The sequence below is a fragment of the Trichosurus vulpecula genome, chromosome 3 (assembly GCF_011100635.1).
Source record: "Trichosurus vulpecula isolate mTriVul1 chromosome 3, mTriVul1.pri, whole genome shotgun sequence".
NCBI classification, from domain to species: Eukaryota; Metazoa; Chordata; class Mammalia; order Diprotodontia; family Phalangeridae; genus Trichosurus; species Trichosurus vulpecula.
Genome location: NC_050575.1, coordinates 288,709,518 through 288,726,711, shown reverse-complemented (window position 1 = coordinate 288,726,711; position 17,194 = coordinate 288,709,518). Strand labels below are relative to the sequence as shown.

At 38.4% G+C, this 17,194-nt stretch overlaps 1 protein-coding gene across 1 annotated transcript in view; it reads left to right on the top strand.

The window, feature by feature from the left end:
• Nucleotides 1–17,194, top strand: part of LOC118842497 (two pore calcium channel protein 2-like) — a 91,675-nt gene that overhangs the window by 36,706 nt on the left and 37,775 nt on the right. Inside the window, exons 5-6 of the mRNA XM_036749977.1 lie at nt 3,848–3,930; nt 12,576–12,690. Coding sequence (XP_036605872.1) covers nt 3,848–3,930; nt 12,576–12,690 — 198 coding nt within the window. The remainder of the gene's footprint in view (nt 1–3,847; nt 3,931–12,575; nt 12,691–17,194) is intronic.

Here is a 17,194-nt window from a genome sequence, read left to right as displayed (position 1 = left end):
GAAGTAGAGGAAAATTGGGAAGAGAAATGAGAAGGATGCGAGAAAACCATGAAAAACAAGTCAATGACTTGCTAAAGGAGACCCACAAAAATACTGAAAAATACACTGAAGAAAACAACACCTTAAAAAATAGACTAACTCAAATGGCAAAAGAGCTCCAAAAAGCCAATGAAGAGAAGAATGCCTTGAAAGGCAGAATTAGCCAAATGGAAAAGGAGGTCCAATGGACCACTGAAGAAAATACTACCTTAAAAACTAGATTGGAGCAAGTGGAAGCTAGTGACTTTATGAGAAATCAAGATATTATAAAATCGAACCAAAGGAATGAAAAAATTGAAGACAATGTGAAATATCTCATTGGAAAAACCACTGACCTGGAAAATAGATCCAGGAGAGATAATTTAAAAATAATTGGACTACCTGAAAGCCATAATCAAAAAAGAGCCTGGATGTTATCTTTCAAGAAATTATCAAGGAGAACTGCCCTGATATTCTAGAGCCACAGGGCAAAATAGAAATTGAAAGAATCCATCGATCACCTCCTCAAAAAGATCCCCAAAAGAAAACTCCTAGGAATATTGTCGCCAAATTCCAGAGCTCCCAGATCAAGGAGAAAATACTGCAAGCAGCCAGAAAGAAACAATTTGAGTATTGTGGAGACACAATCAGAATAACCCGAGATCTGGCAGCTTCTACGTTAAGAGATCGAAGGGCTTGGAATATGATATTCCGGAGGTCAATGGAGCTAGGATTAAAACCAAGAATCACCTACCCAGCAAAACTGAGTATCATGCTCCAAGGCAAAATATTGACTTTCAATAAAATAGAGGACTTTCAAGCTTTCTCAGTGAGAAGACCAGAGCTGAATAGAAAATTGGACTTTCAAACACAAGAATCAAGAGAAGCATGAAAAGGTAAACAAAAAAGAGAAATCATAAGGGACTTACTAAAGTTGAACTGTTTTGTTTACATTCCTACATAGAAAGATGATGTGTATGATTCATGAGACCTCAGTATTAGGGTAGCTGAAGGGAATATGCATATATATATATATATATGTTTATTTATATATATAAGTGAATGTGCATGTGTGTATATATGTATGTGTGTGTGTGTGTGTGTGTGTGTGTGTGTATATATATGAAGAGAGAGAGAGAGAGCGCGGACACAGGGTGAGTTGAAGATGAAGGGAAGATATCTAAAAGAAATAAAATCAAATTAAGGGATGAGAGAGCAACATACTGAGAGAGGGAGATAGGGAGAGATAGAATGGGATGGATTATCTCCCATAAAGGTGGCAAGAGGAAGCAGTTCTGTGGGAGGAGGGGAGAGGGCAGGTGAAGGGGGAATGAGTGAATCTTGCTCTCATCAAATTTGGCCTGAGGAGGGAATACCATACATACTCAATTGGGTATCTTACCCCACAGGAAAGAAGAGGGAAGAAGATAAAAAAGGGGGGGGATGATGGAGGGGAGGGCAGATGGGGGTGGAGGTAATCAAAAACAAACACTTTGGAAAGGGGACAGGGTCAAGGGAGAAAATTCAATAAAGGAGGATGGGTTGGGAAGGAGCAAAATATAGTTAGTCTTTCACAACATGAGTATTGTGGAAGGGTTATACATAATGATATACATGTGGCATATGTTGAATTGCTTGACTTCTTAGGGAGGGTGGGTGGGAAGGGAAGAGGGGAGAGAATTTGGAACTCAAAGTTTTAAAAACAGATGTTCAAAAACAAACAAAAAAAATTTTGCACGCAACTAGAAAATAAGATACACAGGCAATGGGGCATAGAAATTTATCTTGCCCTACAAGAAAGGAAGGGAAAAGGGGATGGGAGGGGAGTGGGGTGACAGAAGGGAGGGCTGAAGGGGGAACAGGGCAACCAGAATATATGCCATCTTGGAGTGGGGGGGGAGGGTAGAAATGGGGAGAAAATTTGTAATTCAAACTCTTGTGAAAATCAATGCTGAAAACTAAATATGTTAAATAAATAAATTAAAAAAAAAAACAAATAATCTGAGAATCATCTGCATGGCTGACGAGATCACCAAGTAAAATGGTTCAGAAAGAGGAGGGAAGAGGGTCCAGGACAGAGCCTTGTGGGACACCCATAGTCAGCATGTGTGACCTGGATAAAGATCCAGCAAAAGAGACAGAGAATAAAGAGACAGGAGGAGAACCAGGCTGGAACAGTTTCATGAAAGCCTAGAGGGCAGAAAGCATCACGAAAAGCATAATCAACAGTGTCAAAGACTGCAGAGGAGTCAAGGAGGATGAAGACTGAGAAAAGATAATTACATTTGTCCATTGAGTTTATTAGTAACTTTGGAGAGAGTAGTTTCAGTTGAATGATGAGGTTTGAAGCCAGACTGAAGAATTTTAAGGAAGGAGTGAGAGGTAAATGAGAGAAAGGGAAATGGAGGCATATATTGTAGATGACTTTTTCAAGGAGGTTAGCCACAAAATATAGGAGAGATTTAGGATGATAGCTAGTGGGGATGGATGGCTCAAAGGAGATTTTTTTGAGGATGAGGAAGCAGTAGGGAAGCAGGCAGTGGATAGAGATAGATTGAAGACTAGCAAGAGAGTATTATATATATATATATATATATATATATATATATATATATATATATATATATATACATGAGGGAGTAATGTGTTGGATAAGATTGGATGGAGTGGGATCACTTGGGCATATACAAGGGTTTGCTTTGGCAAGGAGAAGGGCCATCTCATCTGAAATAGGTGAAATGGGAGACAGTGGCAGAATGTATGTGAGTAATGTAAGGTGAGGAGGAGGAAAGAAGGAGCTGTCAGTGAGTGGCCTTATTTTTTTCAGTGAAGTATAAGGCAAGATTCTCAGCTCAGAGAATGGGGACCTAGGGGAGGGATGAAAAGATTTAGAAAAAGCCACTGTGGTGAGTTAGGATAGCAAAATTAATTAGAGAAGTATAAAAAGATTGCTTGCTACAGTGAGAGCCCAGGTGATAGAACATAAATTAGTGGATTCAGTCAGCATGTTTTCATGATTTTCTCTAGCTTCATTCAACAGCCTATGAGTAGGAGCAAAGGTAGTGGATGATAGGAAGTAATTCAAGGTTGGAGTCTGATAGGACAAGATCTTTAATAGGATAAAAGAGTAAGGGACTTGGGAGAATTGTGGAGAATTGACCTGGTTCACCAAGGGGTCAAGATGGGGAAGGGAAGAAAGTGTAGACAGTGCAGAGGTGAGATAGTGTACAAAAGAACTGAGGGTTGAGAGATTAGAGGTTGTGATGAGGACCAAGGACAGGGTTTGGAGCTGCAAAGCAGAGAGAGAGGTGGGATGATAATAGATTATGATCAGACAAAGGAATTTCAGCGTTCATGGACATGGGATGGGAAAGACTTATGAACGATGGGAGGATTAAGGATATTACTATCTCTGTGTAGCTATGGTTATGAGAAATTACTTGAGGAACTGGGAATTTAGAGTGTTTGAGGGAGTTATCAACATGAGTGTTGAAGTCCGTTAATTTGAGGTAGGAGTTAAGGAGGAGAAAAAGACTGAGCCAGGCACTGCACTCATTGAGGAAGGAAGAAGAACATCATGGAGATAACAGCCACCAGAATCTTGATTCGATAATAAAATGTGGATTTAATGAACCTCAAAGGAGAAAGAGTTACTGAGGGATGGTAGTAGAGGGACAGCCCAGAAATAGCAATGGGGAGCAAGGAGTATTCTCCTAGCAAGTCAGGGTATGAATGAAAGTGTAACCAGTGCTGGAACAAGTAGCTAGGGAATACATTCTCCAATTTCAATGTTAAAACAATCTCATTTATATCCTTTTGAAATCTTCAGGACCTCTTGTTGGCTGCTGCCTATGTGTACGATGCCCAATACAATAGAAACATTCCATTTGAAACCTCACCTCAATCTATCAGGTAATGAATAGTGTATATTTTTACATGTATGTTTTCTCTGAATCTATATGTGCCTAGATGGTGTTGAAAAAACATTCCTTTTCATAGTTTTCTTGAATTTTTATTTATTTCATTTCATTGAACGTTTATTAAGCGTTTACTGTTTAGGCGTTTGGGGATACAAAAAGAAAAATGAAGCATTTTCTGTTCCCTTTGATCCAGTGACCCTGGGCATTCCTTGGCCATTCCTTGAATAAGACACTTCTCTCAGTTCCAGGTACTTTCTCTGGCTCTCCCCCACAGCCTGGAATACTCTTCCTCCTCCACTCCCAACTAATGACCTACCTAACTTCTTTTAAGTCCCAAGTAAAATCTTACTTTCTGCAGGAAGCCTTCCCCAACTTTTCTTAATTCCAGTGCCTCTCCTTTGTTAATTATTTTCTATTTCTCTTTCATAGAACTTGTCTTATATGTATTTGTTTACATATTGTCTCCTTCATTAGATTGTGAACTTCTTGCAGTCAGGGACGGACTTTTGCTTCTTTTTGTATCCCCAGCACTTAGTACAGTGCCTGGTACATAGTAGGTGTTTAATAAATGCTTATTGATTAATTCATTAGCTCATTAACCAGATTTTCTTTAAAAAGCCCAGATCATAGTATGTTTATATATGTATGTACACACACCATAAATTAGAAGGGTACACAGAATTATTTTTAGTGGCTACCCTTCAGCCACCCAAATTTAGGTCATGTCCTTAACAAACATTCTTTTCCTTAGATACCAAATTAGATGTGGAAAAATAAGTAGCAGGGATGGTGTTTTAGCAAGGCAATAAATGCAACATGGATGATAATTGTGAATATGCCTGTGTAATTCTGTATCACAAAATATGAGAAACTCTCTTTATAGAAGGTAGGAGTAAAACATTTATTCAGACACCAGAGGACCAAATCCCATAACCAATAAATCCAACCCATCCAACCCATCCAAGCAGCAACCAATGTCCAAAACCAGTAAGCCTACTTTATCATAACAGCAAGGAACTTAAAACACAATATCACAGCATGGAACGTGGCCATCCCAAAACTATGCACCCCCCTGCTGGGGCCTTCCCACAAATACACTCACAGTGCAGCCACCACATATGCTCTTTCCCTCAGCTCTAACTGCTCTCTCCATTTCCCGTAACACACTTTCCTTTTCCCCTCAGCAAGCTCCTCCCACCACAGGTGACTTAGGCTTCCTGTGACATAAACAGGTCACATGGCCTATTAATAGGTGAGAAAGCTCTTCAAATCTAAATTGTTATTACAGATGGTCTGCTTAAGAAAGCCATGCAAACTGGAAAAAGCTTGAGGTCTTGTATGGTTCTGTCTTAAAAATTTTTTTTCAGTTATCGAGCCTTTATTTTTTGCTCCCTCCCATATTCCCCTTCCCCCTTCAAATCTGGGGAATACAAAGGAGAACAAAATCCTGTAACAAATAAACATAAACAAGCAAAGAAAATTCCTATATTGGTCTTAAAAATGTGCCTCTCATTCTTCACATTAGTCTATCATGTTTCTGTTCAGTAGGTGGGTAGCATTCTTTATCACCAATCCTCTGGAATCATACTGGTAATGGCCTTGATCAGAATTCTTGAGACTTTCAGAATTGTTTATTTTTGTCATGTTGAAGTTTTAGCATAAGTTGTTTTCCTCTTCATTCAAGTCTTTTCAGGTTTGCCTGAAACTGTCCTCTTTACAACACAGTCATATTTATCATAATCATATGCTGTAATTTGTTCAGTCATTCCCAAATGATAGGTGCACTCTTAGTTTTCTAGTTCTTTGTTACATAAAAGTGTTGCTATAATATTTTGTATTTATAGAACTTTTTTCTCTGTCTTTGTTTTTCTTGGGGTATAAGCCTAATGGTGGTATTTCTGGGTCAAAAACTGTGCATGGTTAATACCTTTTTGGGAATAGTTCCAAATTCCTTTCCAGAATAGTTGGACCAATTCACAGCTCCATCAACAATGCATTAATATGCTCTATTTTTCCACAGCCCCTCCAATATTTTTATTTTCCTTTTTTTGGTCAACTTTGCCAATCCAATGAATGTGAGATGGAACATCAGAGTTGATTTAACCTGAATTTCTGTAATTATTAGTAATCCGAAGTGTTTTTATATGGCTGTAGTTTTAATTTCTTTCCTTGAGAACTTCCTGTTCATACCATTTGACCACTTTTCAATTGGGGAATGACTCTTATTTTTATAGATTTGAATCAATTCCTCATACATACATACATATATATATATATATATATATATATATACACACACACACATATATATATATATACACATATATATATATATGTTAGAGAAACTTGCTGCAAACATTTTTTATGTAGTTAAATATTTCCCTTCTAATCTTGTCTGCATTTGGATTTATTTTTACAAAACTTTTTTTGATTTTATGTAATCAAATCGTCAGTGTAATAAAATGTATTCAAATGATCCTCTCTCTCTCCTGTTGAATCATGAACTCTTCCCCTATCCATAGATTTGTTCATCAGATTTGCTTATGATGTAATTTTTTATGTCTAGGTTATATATCCCTTTGCAGTTTTTCTTGGTACGTAGTATGAGGTGTTGGTCTAAAGTTGACTTTTGCTGGACTTCTCTCCAGTTTTCCCAGCAGTTTTTGTCAAATAGTGAGTCCTTTCCCCAGTAGTTGGGGTGCTTTTTTTTTTTGTCAAACATTGGGCCCCTAGGTTCATTTGCTTCAGTATGTTGTTTACCTAATCTGTCTACTGATGGATATCTCTATTTTTTAACTAGTACCAAATTATTTTGATGATTACTGTTTTGTAGTGTAGTTTGAGATGATGGACTAAACTGGACTCCCTTCTTACCCACTTATTTTGTTATTTCCACTTAGTCAATCAACAAGCATTTACTAAATGTTTACCATGTGCCGGGCAATATGTTAAGTGATGGGAATACCAACAGAAAGAAAGACAACCCCATGCCCTCTAGGAGACTACATTCTAACAGGAAAAGCAACATATAAAAGAAAGCTGAAAAGGGGTTTGGAGAGAATGAAGGTGGAGGTGGGTAGGGGGATTGTAAAGAAAGTGCGGGGGACAGCTAGGTGGTGGGGTGGATAGAGCACCAGCCCTGAAGTCAGGAGGACCTGATTTCAACTTCAGCCTCAGACACTTAGCTGGCTGTGTGACCCTGGGCAAGTCAGTTAACCTCAACTGCCTCAAAAAAAAAAAAAAAAAGAAAGAAAGAAAAGTCCGTAGCGAAGTCTGAGAGGAATGAAAACATGGCTGCTGAGAGGAACCATAGAGTGAAAAGTAATTCTGAAGAGTGAATTCCCTGGCTGGAGTGAGCTTACAGGATGAAGAGGTTTCTGGGGCATGGTAGAGAAAGTCTGGAGTGACATGTGAGTGGGAATCTAAATTTACCTTGAGATTCATGACCTTTTTCCGTCCTTCTTTTCTTCCTTCCTTCTTTCCTTCCTTCCTTCCTAAAATCTTAAATCCAGTTCACCCTGAAGCTCATAGATTGGACCACAATAGGTCCCTGCCCAAGCTCCACTTAATGGTTGTATTTTTGGGCCCTCCTGGCTTAGAGTGAATTTCAGTGGTAACTGTTTTTCTTTGGAACAGCAACCCTGAGGTGCTTCCCCTCCCAGCTTGATTTTTTTTCTTTTTTTTTCTAATTAAAGGGGCCATCCTTTGACTCAATTCTTAAAGAGGCCTATTCACTGAAGGGGCATTACCTCACTCTAAGTGAGTACATGAAAAAGCCTGAGCCTAAAAGGGCCAGGATCTCCCATTGCATTCTGAGTCATCTCCAGTCATCCTGATGACTATCTGGTCACTGGATCCAGATGGCTCTGGAGGAGAAAGTGAGGCTGGTGACCTTGCACAGCCCTCCCTCACTCAAATCAAAGTCAACTGCAAGTCATGTCATCATTTCCCTGATGCCATGGTTCTCTTCCAAAACAAAGGACAGACACAGTCTAGATATGGATAGCATTTTCCATCATGGGTCCTTTGTAATCCTCTTGGTCATTGTGTTGCTGAGAAGAGCTGAGTCATTCATTGTTGATCATAATGTTGCTGATACTTTGTACAATGTTTTCTTGGTTCTGCTCAAGTCTTTCCAGGTTTTTCTGAAATCTGCTTGCTCATCATTTCTTGTTGCACAATAGTATTCCATTACATTCATATACTACAACTTATTCAGCCATTCTCCAATTAATGGGCATCTTCTCCCTTTTTCATCTCCTCCCACCACAGGAAGGGCTGCTATAAATATTTTTGCACACATAAGTCCTTTTCCCTTTTTTACGCTTTGGGATACAGACCTAGTAGTGGTATTGCTGAATCAAAGGGTATGCACAGTTTGATTGCCCTTTGTCATAATTCCAAATTGCTCTCCAGAATGGTTAGATCAGTTTACAATTCCACCAACAGTGCATTAGTGTCCTAATTTTCCCACATCTCCAAAATTTATCATTTTCCTTTTTTTTTGGTCATATTAGCCAATATATGAGGCGGTACATCAGAGTTGTTTTAATTTGCATTTTTTTAATCAAAAGTGATTTGAGCGCTTCTTCATATGACTATAGAAAGCTTTGATTTCTTTGTCTGAAAACTGCCTGTTCCCATCCTATGACCATTTATCAATTGGAGAACGGCTTGTATTCTTATAAGTGCCAAATCTACTTGTGCCTCCTCTCTCATCATCCTGTTCCATCTTCTGCAGCATATTGCCTCCATAATCTTTTCCCTCTTTATCTCTCCTGCCCTCCTTCCCTGTCTTGCTCACTAGTCTTCATTCTCTCCCTATCCACTGATTCCTTCCCTGTTACCTATAAGTATGTGTAAGGTGCCCCCATCCTTAAAACTCCCTCACTTGATCCTCTAATTTCTTCAAGTTATCATCCTGTATCTCTCTTCCTTCTCTCAGCCAAGTCCCTAGAAAAGCTGTTTGTACTCATTGCCTCCACTCTCTCTATTCTCACTAACTTCCCAACCCATTGCTTCTGACCTCATCATTCATATGATCATGGATTCAGAGCTTGAAAGCACCTCAGAGGCCACTGAATCCAACCCCCTTATTTAATGGATGAGGAATCTGAAGCTCAGAAAAGTTATGTCATCCAGGGTCACACATATATTAGGTGTCTGAAGCAGGCTTCAGCACAGTGCCTGGCTCGTAGTAGATACTTAATAAATGTTTATTGTCTGACTTACCTGAACCCATATCTTTCTGACTATGTCACTCTCCCCTACACCACGCTGCTCTCACTAAAGTTACGAATAGTCTCTTAGTTTCTAAATCAGGTGGCATTTTCTCAGTCATCCTTCTTGACCTCTCTACAGCGTCCGATCTCATTGATCGTCCTCCCTTAGATACTCTCTCCTCACTGGATTTTTGGGATGCTGCTCTCTCTTAATTCTTCTCCCTGTCTGACCTCAACTCAGTCATCACAGCCCCTAACCATGGGTATATTTCAGGCCTCTGCCATAGTCCTCTTTCTCCCCGTATTCCTCTCTTGGTGATCTCTACAACTTGCCTAGATTCAATTATCATCTCTAGGTAACTGACTTCTCGATCTTCATATCCAATCCTCGTCTTCCTCTAATAATGTATCACCTGCCTCCTTGACATTTTGTAAGGTCAATGAGGAATAAGATCTTCACCGCCCCCCCCCCCATCAATAGGCCTCACGTGGAGCCCATTAAGGGAAGCTTGCTTGCTTGTAGGAAGGCTTACACACCTTTTGTTAATTTCTAATTAGACTCTAATGAGCCTAAAGAGTGTATATTCTGAGAGGTAAGCTTTTGCTTTGGGTGCTCGCTTATGAGAAAGATGTTTTGATTCGCTCCCCGACTCCTCAGAGGTAAAGTCTCTCTTGATTCAGTGGTGGATGTAAAGCTTTGATGCAGGCAGTAGAGCCTTGTCTGTTGGTCTTTATTCCCCTTTGTATTTTTTCTATGTAATTAAAGAAGATCATTGACTCCTTTTAAGTCTCTTTCCTTAGTAAAGCCGATAAAAGAACCTGCGCTAGCAGCCCTCCTGGGTGTGCCAGTGTGGTTGCCGTTACACATTTCCACCTGGATGTCTTATAGGCACCTCATGTTAGTATGTCCAAAATAGAGCAGTGCCATTTTCCCAGTCATCCAGGATCACAACCCAGGAGTCTTCTTTGATTCTTCACTTTCACTTAGCTCTTCAATAGACATTATTTACCAAGTTTTGTTGATTCTGCCTCCTCAATATCTCTCACTTCAGTTCCCTTTTCTCTACTCACACTATAATATAACTAGGCCCTTGGCGTGTCTTGTCTAGAATATTGCAAGAGCCTTCTTAGTCGGTTTCCCCACATCCGGGTTCTCTCCCTCTCCATTCTGTCCTACACACAGCTGCCAAACTTAAAACATGACATACTTAAATCACTTCTGGTCATGGAACTCTGCTTAAGAAGCTTCCGTAGCTCCCGCATGACTTTAAGTTAAAATACAAACAACTCAGTTTGGTATTAAAGGTCTTTTGTAATCTGGTTCCAACCTATCTTTGAAAAAAATAAAATTAATTATTTTTCAAGAAACAAGTATTTCTTTTCTTTCCCTCCTACCTCTCTCCTCACCCATTGAGCAGCAATAAAAAAAGAAATATATATATATATATATATATGTAAAGTCCTTGTAATAGCTATGTAAAATCAAGTGAAGCCATCTCATTGGCCATGTTCAAAAATGTATGTCTCATTCTGCATCTTCAATCTCTCACTTCTTGGTCAGGAGGTGGGGAATTGTGATTTGTCATTGCATTGATCAGAGTTCTCAAGTCTTTCAACGTTGCTTTTCTTTATAATGTTGTCATTATATAAATTATTCTGGTTCTCATCACTTCACATAGGTCTTCCCAGTTTCTTTGAAACCATCCATTTTATCATAGCTTATAGTGCAACAATATTTCATTACATTTAGAAACCATAATTTATTTAGCTATTTCTTAATGGAAGGGTACCTCCTTAGTTTACATTTTATTTCCCAGCCTTTCGTTCCAGGCTGATTATACATTACTCCCTTTCATATATTCTATATTTCCTGCATACTACATTCCAACTCCTGCCTCCAAACATGGAATGCTCATCCTCATCCCCTGTACCTCTTGGAACCCTTAGCTTAGTTCAAGAACAGCTTCCTTCAGTAGGCCTGTCCTGATTCCTCTAGTTGTTGGTGTTTATTCTCCTCCCTCCTCAATCACTGTGGATTTGTTCAGGGGGATCAGATATCCTATGTTTACTTAACTGTGTACACACCACCCTGTAATAGAACGTAAGCTTCTGGAGGGAAGACACTGTTTTACTTCTGTATCCTCAACACCTAGCCTAATCCTTAGAACACAGTAGATACTTAATAAATTTGTCTCTGATGATTACTTATCCCTATATTCTTTTCAGCTTTAATTTAACAAAAATTGAATTAAACCCTGTGCTTAGGGCACTGTACCAGTGTGAGGGCAACGGTTTAGATAAGACATTTTCCGTGTTCTAGTAAGAGAAGAAGACACAAACAAAGATGCCGGTAAGACGCAACACTGAAAGGTGAAGGCTTGGATTAGAGAGGTGCAGAATAAAGTGTTAGGGGAATTCTGAAAGGAAAGATTATTCTCTTAGGGAGCTCAGGCCTTCCTCATGGTGCAGTCAGTGTTGGAGTTGGACTTTAAAGGATGGATAGGAACTCAAAAGGTGAAGACTGTTCACTTAGATTTTTTTAAGCTCACTGATATCAACAGAACTCTCCGGTTAATATGTGTTAATAGGCTAAGTAAATCCAGCAAATCTTTATGAAATCTTTATTAAATATATCCAACAAATATTTCTTACTGTGTGCAAGTTAATGGGGGAAATAATGATGGAAAGATTTTTTTTTTCATACAAAGATGAAAAACAACAGTCTAGCAACTCCCTCTAGGAAGCCATGTTCTAATTCAACAATGGATCATAATGAGAAATAACTTCACTTATCTTCTCTTTGCTCAGCTTTTATGGATGGATAGTTATTAACAAGGCATATTGGATTTTGAAGTGCCTCCTGAATGAACACAAGCAAAACTAGTTAAGTATAGTGCAGAAAGCCATGGACTTGGAGTCTGAAAGACTTGGGTCTTGCTTAACTCAATTTCAGTTTCCTTATCTGTCAAATGGTTGTTGTGATTATCAAATGAGATCATGCTGAACAGTCCTTAATTATTGTATGAATATAATTTTATTGTTAATATAGATATAATATTTTTATGTGAAAAGCAAACTAATCTCAAGAGTAAGAAAAATACCATATGATATATTTTGAAAATTTACTTGTGAGCAGATATGGGGTGATTTGATTCATTAAGGGGCAATATTGATTCATTTTGGCTATAAAAAAGGCAAACTCAATTTTACTTTTTAACTCTTGTGCAAAGGAAAGTCTCTTGGTGGCTTTTTCTCTCTCCAATTCTGCATAAAAGAAAGGGCAAAGAGGGTCATAGTTATAAGGGTTGTATTTTGCCAAAAATTCAAGCCTTCTTTTAAGGAAAGAAATAAATGTTTTGGTAACAACTTGATTTGCTATTTATTTATAATATCCTTTATTTTCTTTTCCCTCCAGATTTTACTATCTTTATAGCCACTGGGCTATGCAAGTTGCCACCTACTTCTTTATTTTTCTAAATCTTTCTCTTGCTCTATTTGAGGAGCCTGCTGTGTACCCACTCCCTTTCCTGGTAAGTCCCAGAGATGAAAAGCCAAGTAACTGTTTTACATGAGTTGTCAGAATAGTGAAATTTCTATTGTTTTTCTCAAACTTGAACATATCTGAATTATTGATTTTATTTTCTGTTTTTCTATTTGTGGGAAAGAAATCTTGTATTGTGAAACCGTGTTCTTGAAGAATAAATTCTATTCTTTTACACATATGCCATTTCCTTAGTTTTCTTCCTCTTCCCTTTGAAAAGAGAGCGTAAGATCAGTTGGAATGTCACCAGTACATTGGGTAGAACTCCCTTTAACAGATTTACAGGAGGACATGGACAAGTGAATGAGAACCCACCAGGATGGGCAGACATGGATGGTTTACTAATTCTAATCATAAGTGCGAGTGCTTGAATCAATGAGATTAAATGCATCAAGTATTGAAATTCCTTTGGAGCTGTTGGAAATTAGAGGAGAAATGATGTTCTAAAGAACATGTCACTTGATGCAAACTATCAAACATGTTATGATGTTATAATAATTAATGTCTTTAGATCTTCTATCCTAACCACCACATTCATCTTATAATATACAAATATTAACTGTCTACTAGTATGATGTGTTGTGTTTAACTCTGCATAAAACATGGTAAAAAGAGATTCTGAAGGGAACTAATGAGGAACGTGGTCAGCATCCCTTTCTGCCTTGCCACTACCTAGTAAATGATAGATATGGCTTTTCAGGCATGATCCATCAGTCCTCGACCTCTCTGCAGCCTTGACAATATTGATTGCCCTTTCCTCTCTTCTGTCTAGGTTTTCAGAATACCACTTTCTCTTGGTTCTCCTCCTGCCTATCTGATAGCTCTTTAACAGTCTCTTGTGCTGGTTCCTCTTCCAGATCATGCCTTCTAACCAAAGATGTCCCACAGGGTTCTGTCATGGACCTTCTTCTCTTTTCCCTCTATATACTTCAGTTGGTGATTTCACCAGGCTTTTTGGATTTAATTACCATCTCTAAGTTGATGATTCTCAAATTTACCTTTCCTGCCTCAACCTCTCTACTGACCTCCAATCTTGTATCACCAACTTCCTTTTAGAAATCTCAAACTAAACACTGGAAAGCATAGGAATAAACAGAGTCTTCCTTAAAATTATAAATAGCATCTACCTAAAACCATCAGCAAGCATCTTATGTAATGGGAATAAGCTAGATGCATTCCCAATAAGATCAGGGGTGAAACAAGGATGTCCATTATCACCCCTATTATTCAGTTTGGTACTAGAAATGTTAGCTGTAGCAATAAGAGAAGAAAAAGAAATTGAAAGAATTAGAATAGGCAAACAAGAAACTAAATTATCACTTTTTGCAGATGATACGATGATTTACTTAAGAGAATCCCAGAGAATCAAGTAAAAAGCTACTTGAAATAATAAACAACCTTAGCAAAGTTGCAGGATATAAAATAAACCCACATAAATCCTCGGCATTCCTATACATTACTAACAAAGCCCAACAGCAAGAGATAGAAAGAGAAATACCATTTGAAGTTACTGTAGACACTATAAAATATTTGGAACTCTACCTGCCAAGACAAACCCAGGGCCTATATGAACATAATTACGAAACACTTTTCACACAAATAAAGTCAGATCTAAATAAATGGAAAAACATCAGTTGCTCATGGTTAGGCTGAGCTAATATAATAAAAATGACAATTTTACCTAAATTAATTTACTTATTCCAGTGCCATTCCAATCAAACTACCAAAAAACTATTTAGAGAGCTGGATAAAATAACAACAAAATTCGTCTGGAAGACCAAGAGGTCCGGATATCTAGGAATTAATGAAAGAAATGCTAGGGAAGGTGGCCTAGCCATACCAGATATTAAACTGTACTATGAAGCAGCATCATCAAAATTATTTGGTACTGGCTAGAAACAGAGTGGTGGATCAGTGGAATAGCTTAGGTACACAACATGCAGTAGTCAATGGCTATAGCAATCTACTGTTTGATAAACCCAAGAATCCAGCTTCTGGGCTGATTCACTATTCACAAAAACTGCTGGGAATATTGGAAAATGGTAGGGCAGAAACTGGGCATAGACCAATATCTTACACCGTGTATCAAAATAAAGTCAAAATGGGTTCATGATTTAGGAATAAAGGCTGATGCTATAAGAAATTGGGAGAGCAGGGAATAGTTACCTACCAGATTTATGGAAAAGGGAAGAATTCATGATACAACAAGAGACAGAAAGCATTACAAAATGCAAAATGGATAATTTTGATTATGTTGAATTGACAAGTTTTTGTATAAAAAGCCAAAGCAACAAAGATTAAGAGGGAAGCAGAAAATTGGGAGAAAATCTTTGCAAACAGTGTCTCTGATAAAGGCCTCATCTCTAAAATATACAGGGAACTGAGCCAAATTTATAGTAATACAAGTCATTCCCCAGTTGAGAAATGGTTTAAAGGATATGAACAAGACAGCTTTCTGAGGAAGAAATTAAAGATCTCTATAGGCATATGAAAAATGTGCTAAATCATTATTGATTAGAGAATGCAAATCAAACAACTCTTAGGTACCACATCTCTCCTGTCAGATTGGCTAACATGACAAAACAGGAAAATGATAAATGCTGGAGAGGATGTGGGAAAATTGGAAAACTGTTACATTGTTGGTGGAGTTGTGAATTGATCCAGCCATTCTGGAGAGCAATTGGAACTATGCCCAAAGGGCTATAAAAATGTGCATACCCTTTGACCCAGGCAATACCACTTCTAGGGCCATATCCAAAGAGACCACACAAGTGGGAAAGAGTCCTGTATATACAAAAATATTTATAGCAGCTCTTTTTGTGGTAGCAAAGAATTGGAAATCAAGGGGATGCCTATCAATTGGGGAATGGCTAAACAAGTTGTGGTATATGAATGTGCTATAAGAAATGGGGAAGATACGAACTTCATAATAACCTGGAAAGACCTACATGATATAATGCTGAGTGAGCAGAGCAGAACCAGGAGAACATTGTATACAACCACAGATATATTGATTCTGTGATGACTAACTTGGATAGACTTGGCTCTTCTCAGCAATACAAGGTTCAAAGACAGCTCCAAAGGACTCATGATGGAGAGAGCTATCAATATCCAGAGAAAGAACTATGGAGTCTGAATGCAGATTGAGGCAAACTATTTGTTCTCCCCTTTTTTTTGGTTTTGTTTCTTCTTTCTCATGATTCATTCCATTGGTCATAATTCTTCTTTACAACTTGACCATTGTGTAAATAATTTTAATGTGAAGCTATATGTAAAAGATATATCAGATTCCATGCCATCTTGGTGGAGGGGAGGAAAGAGGGGAATGAAGGGAAGAAAATCTGGAACTCAAAAACATGTGGAACTGAGTGTTGTAAACTAAAAATAAAAAAATCTTAATTAAAAAAAAAAGAAATCTCAAACTAGGTGTCCAGTAGACATCTCAAACTCAACATATGCAAAACTGATCTCATTACCTTTCCCCTAACTCTCCTCTGGCTCCTACCTTCCTTATTACTGTAAAGGGGAATACTATTCTCCAGTCCCTCAGGCTCACAGTCTAGGAGTCATTCTGAATTCTTTACTATCTCTCACCCCGCCCCCCCATATTCAATCTGTCAGAAAACTTGTAGATTTCACCTTTGCAACATCTCCCAAATTTGCCACCTTCTCTCCTCTGACTCTGCCACCACTCTGGTGCAGACCTTTATCGCTTCATGCTTCAATTATTGCAGCAACCTGCTGATGAGTCAGCCTGCCTCAAGTCTGTCCCTACTCCAATCCATTCTTCATTTCAGCTACTAAAGTGATTTTCCTAAAACTCATATCTGATCACGTCACTCAGTAAACTCCAGTGACTCCCTATCACCTTCAGAATCAAATACAAAATCCTCTGGCATTCAAAGTCCTTCATAACCTAGCCCTCTCCTACCTTTCCAGTCTTCTTAGACCTTAAACTCTCTGCTTTCAGTCCAGTGACACTGGCCTTCTTGCTATCTCATGAAGAAGACATTCTCTCCCTGGGCGCTGGGCATTTTCTCTGTCTGTCCCCTAGTGACTAGAATGCTTTCTCTCCTCATCTCTGCCCACCAACTTCTCTGGCTTCCTTTAAATCCCAGCTAAAATCTCACCTTTTACAGGAATGCTAACCCAGTCCCTCATATCTAGTGCCTTCTCTCTCTGAATTATTTCCAATTTATTCTGAATATAGCTTGTTTGTGCATATTTGTTTGCTTCTTGTCTCCCTCATTAAACTGTGAGCTCCTTGAGGGAAGGGACTGTCTTTTGCCTCTTTTTGTATCCTCAGCTCTTTAGCATAGTGTCTGGCATATAGTAGGGACTAATAAATGTTTATTGACTGACTGATCCTGCCAGTGACTCTGTCTTCAACTTTACAGATCTAAGATGACATTCTTAAAATTGTAACCTGGGGGACATCCTATGGAGATGAAGTTTCTTTACAGTGATGGTTCTAAAATTCTTTGTTTTTAGGA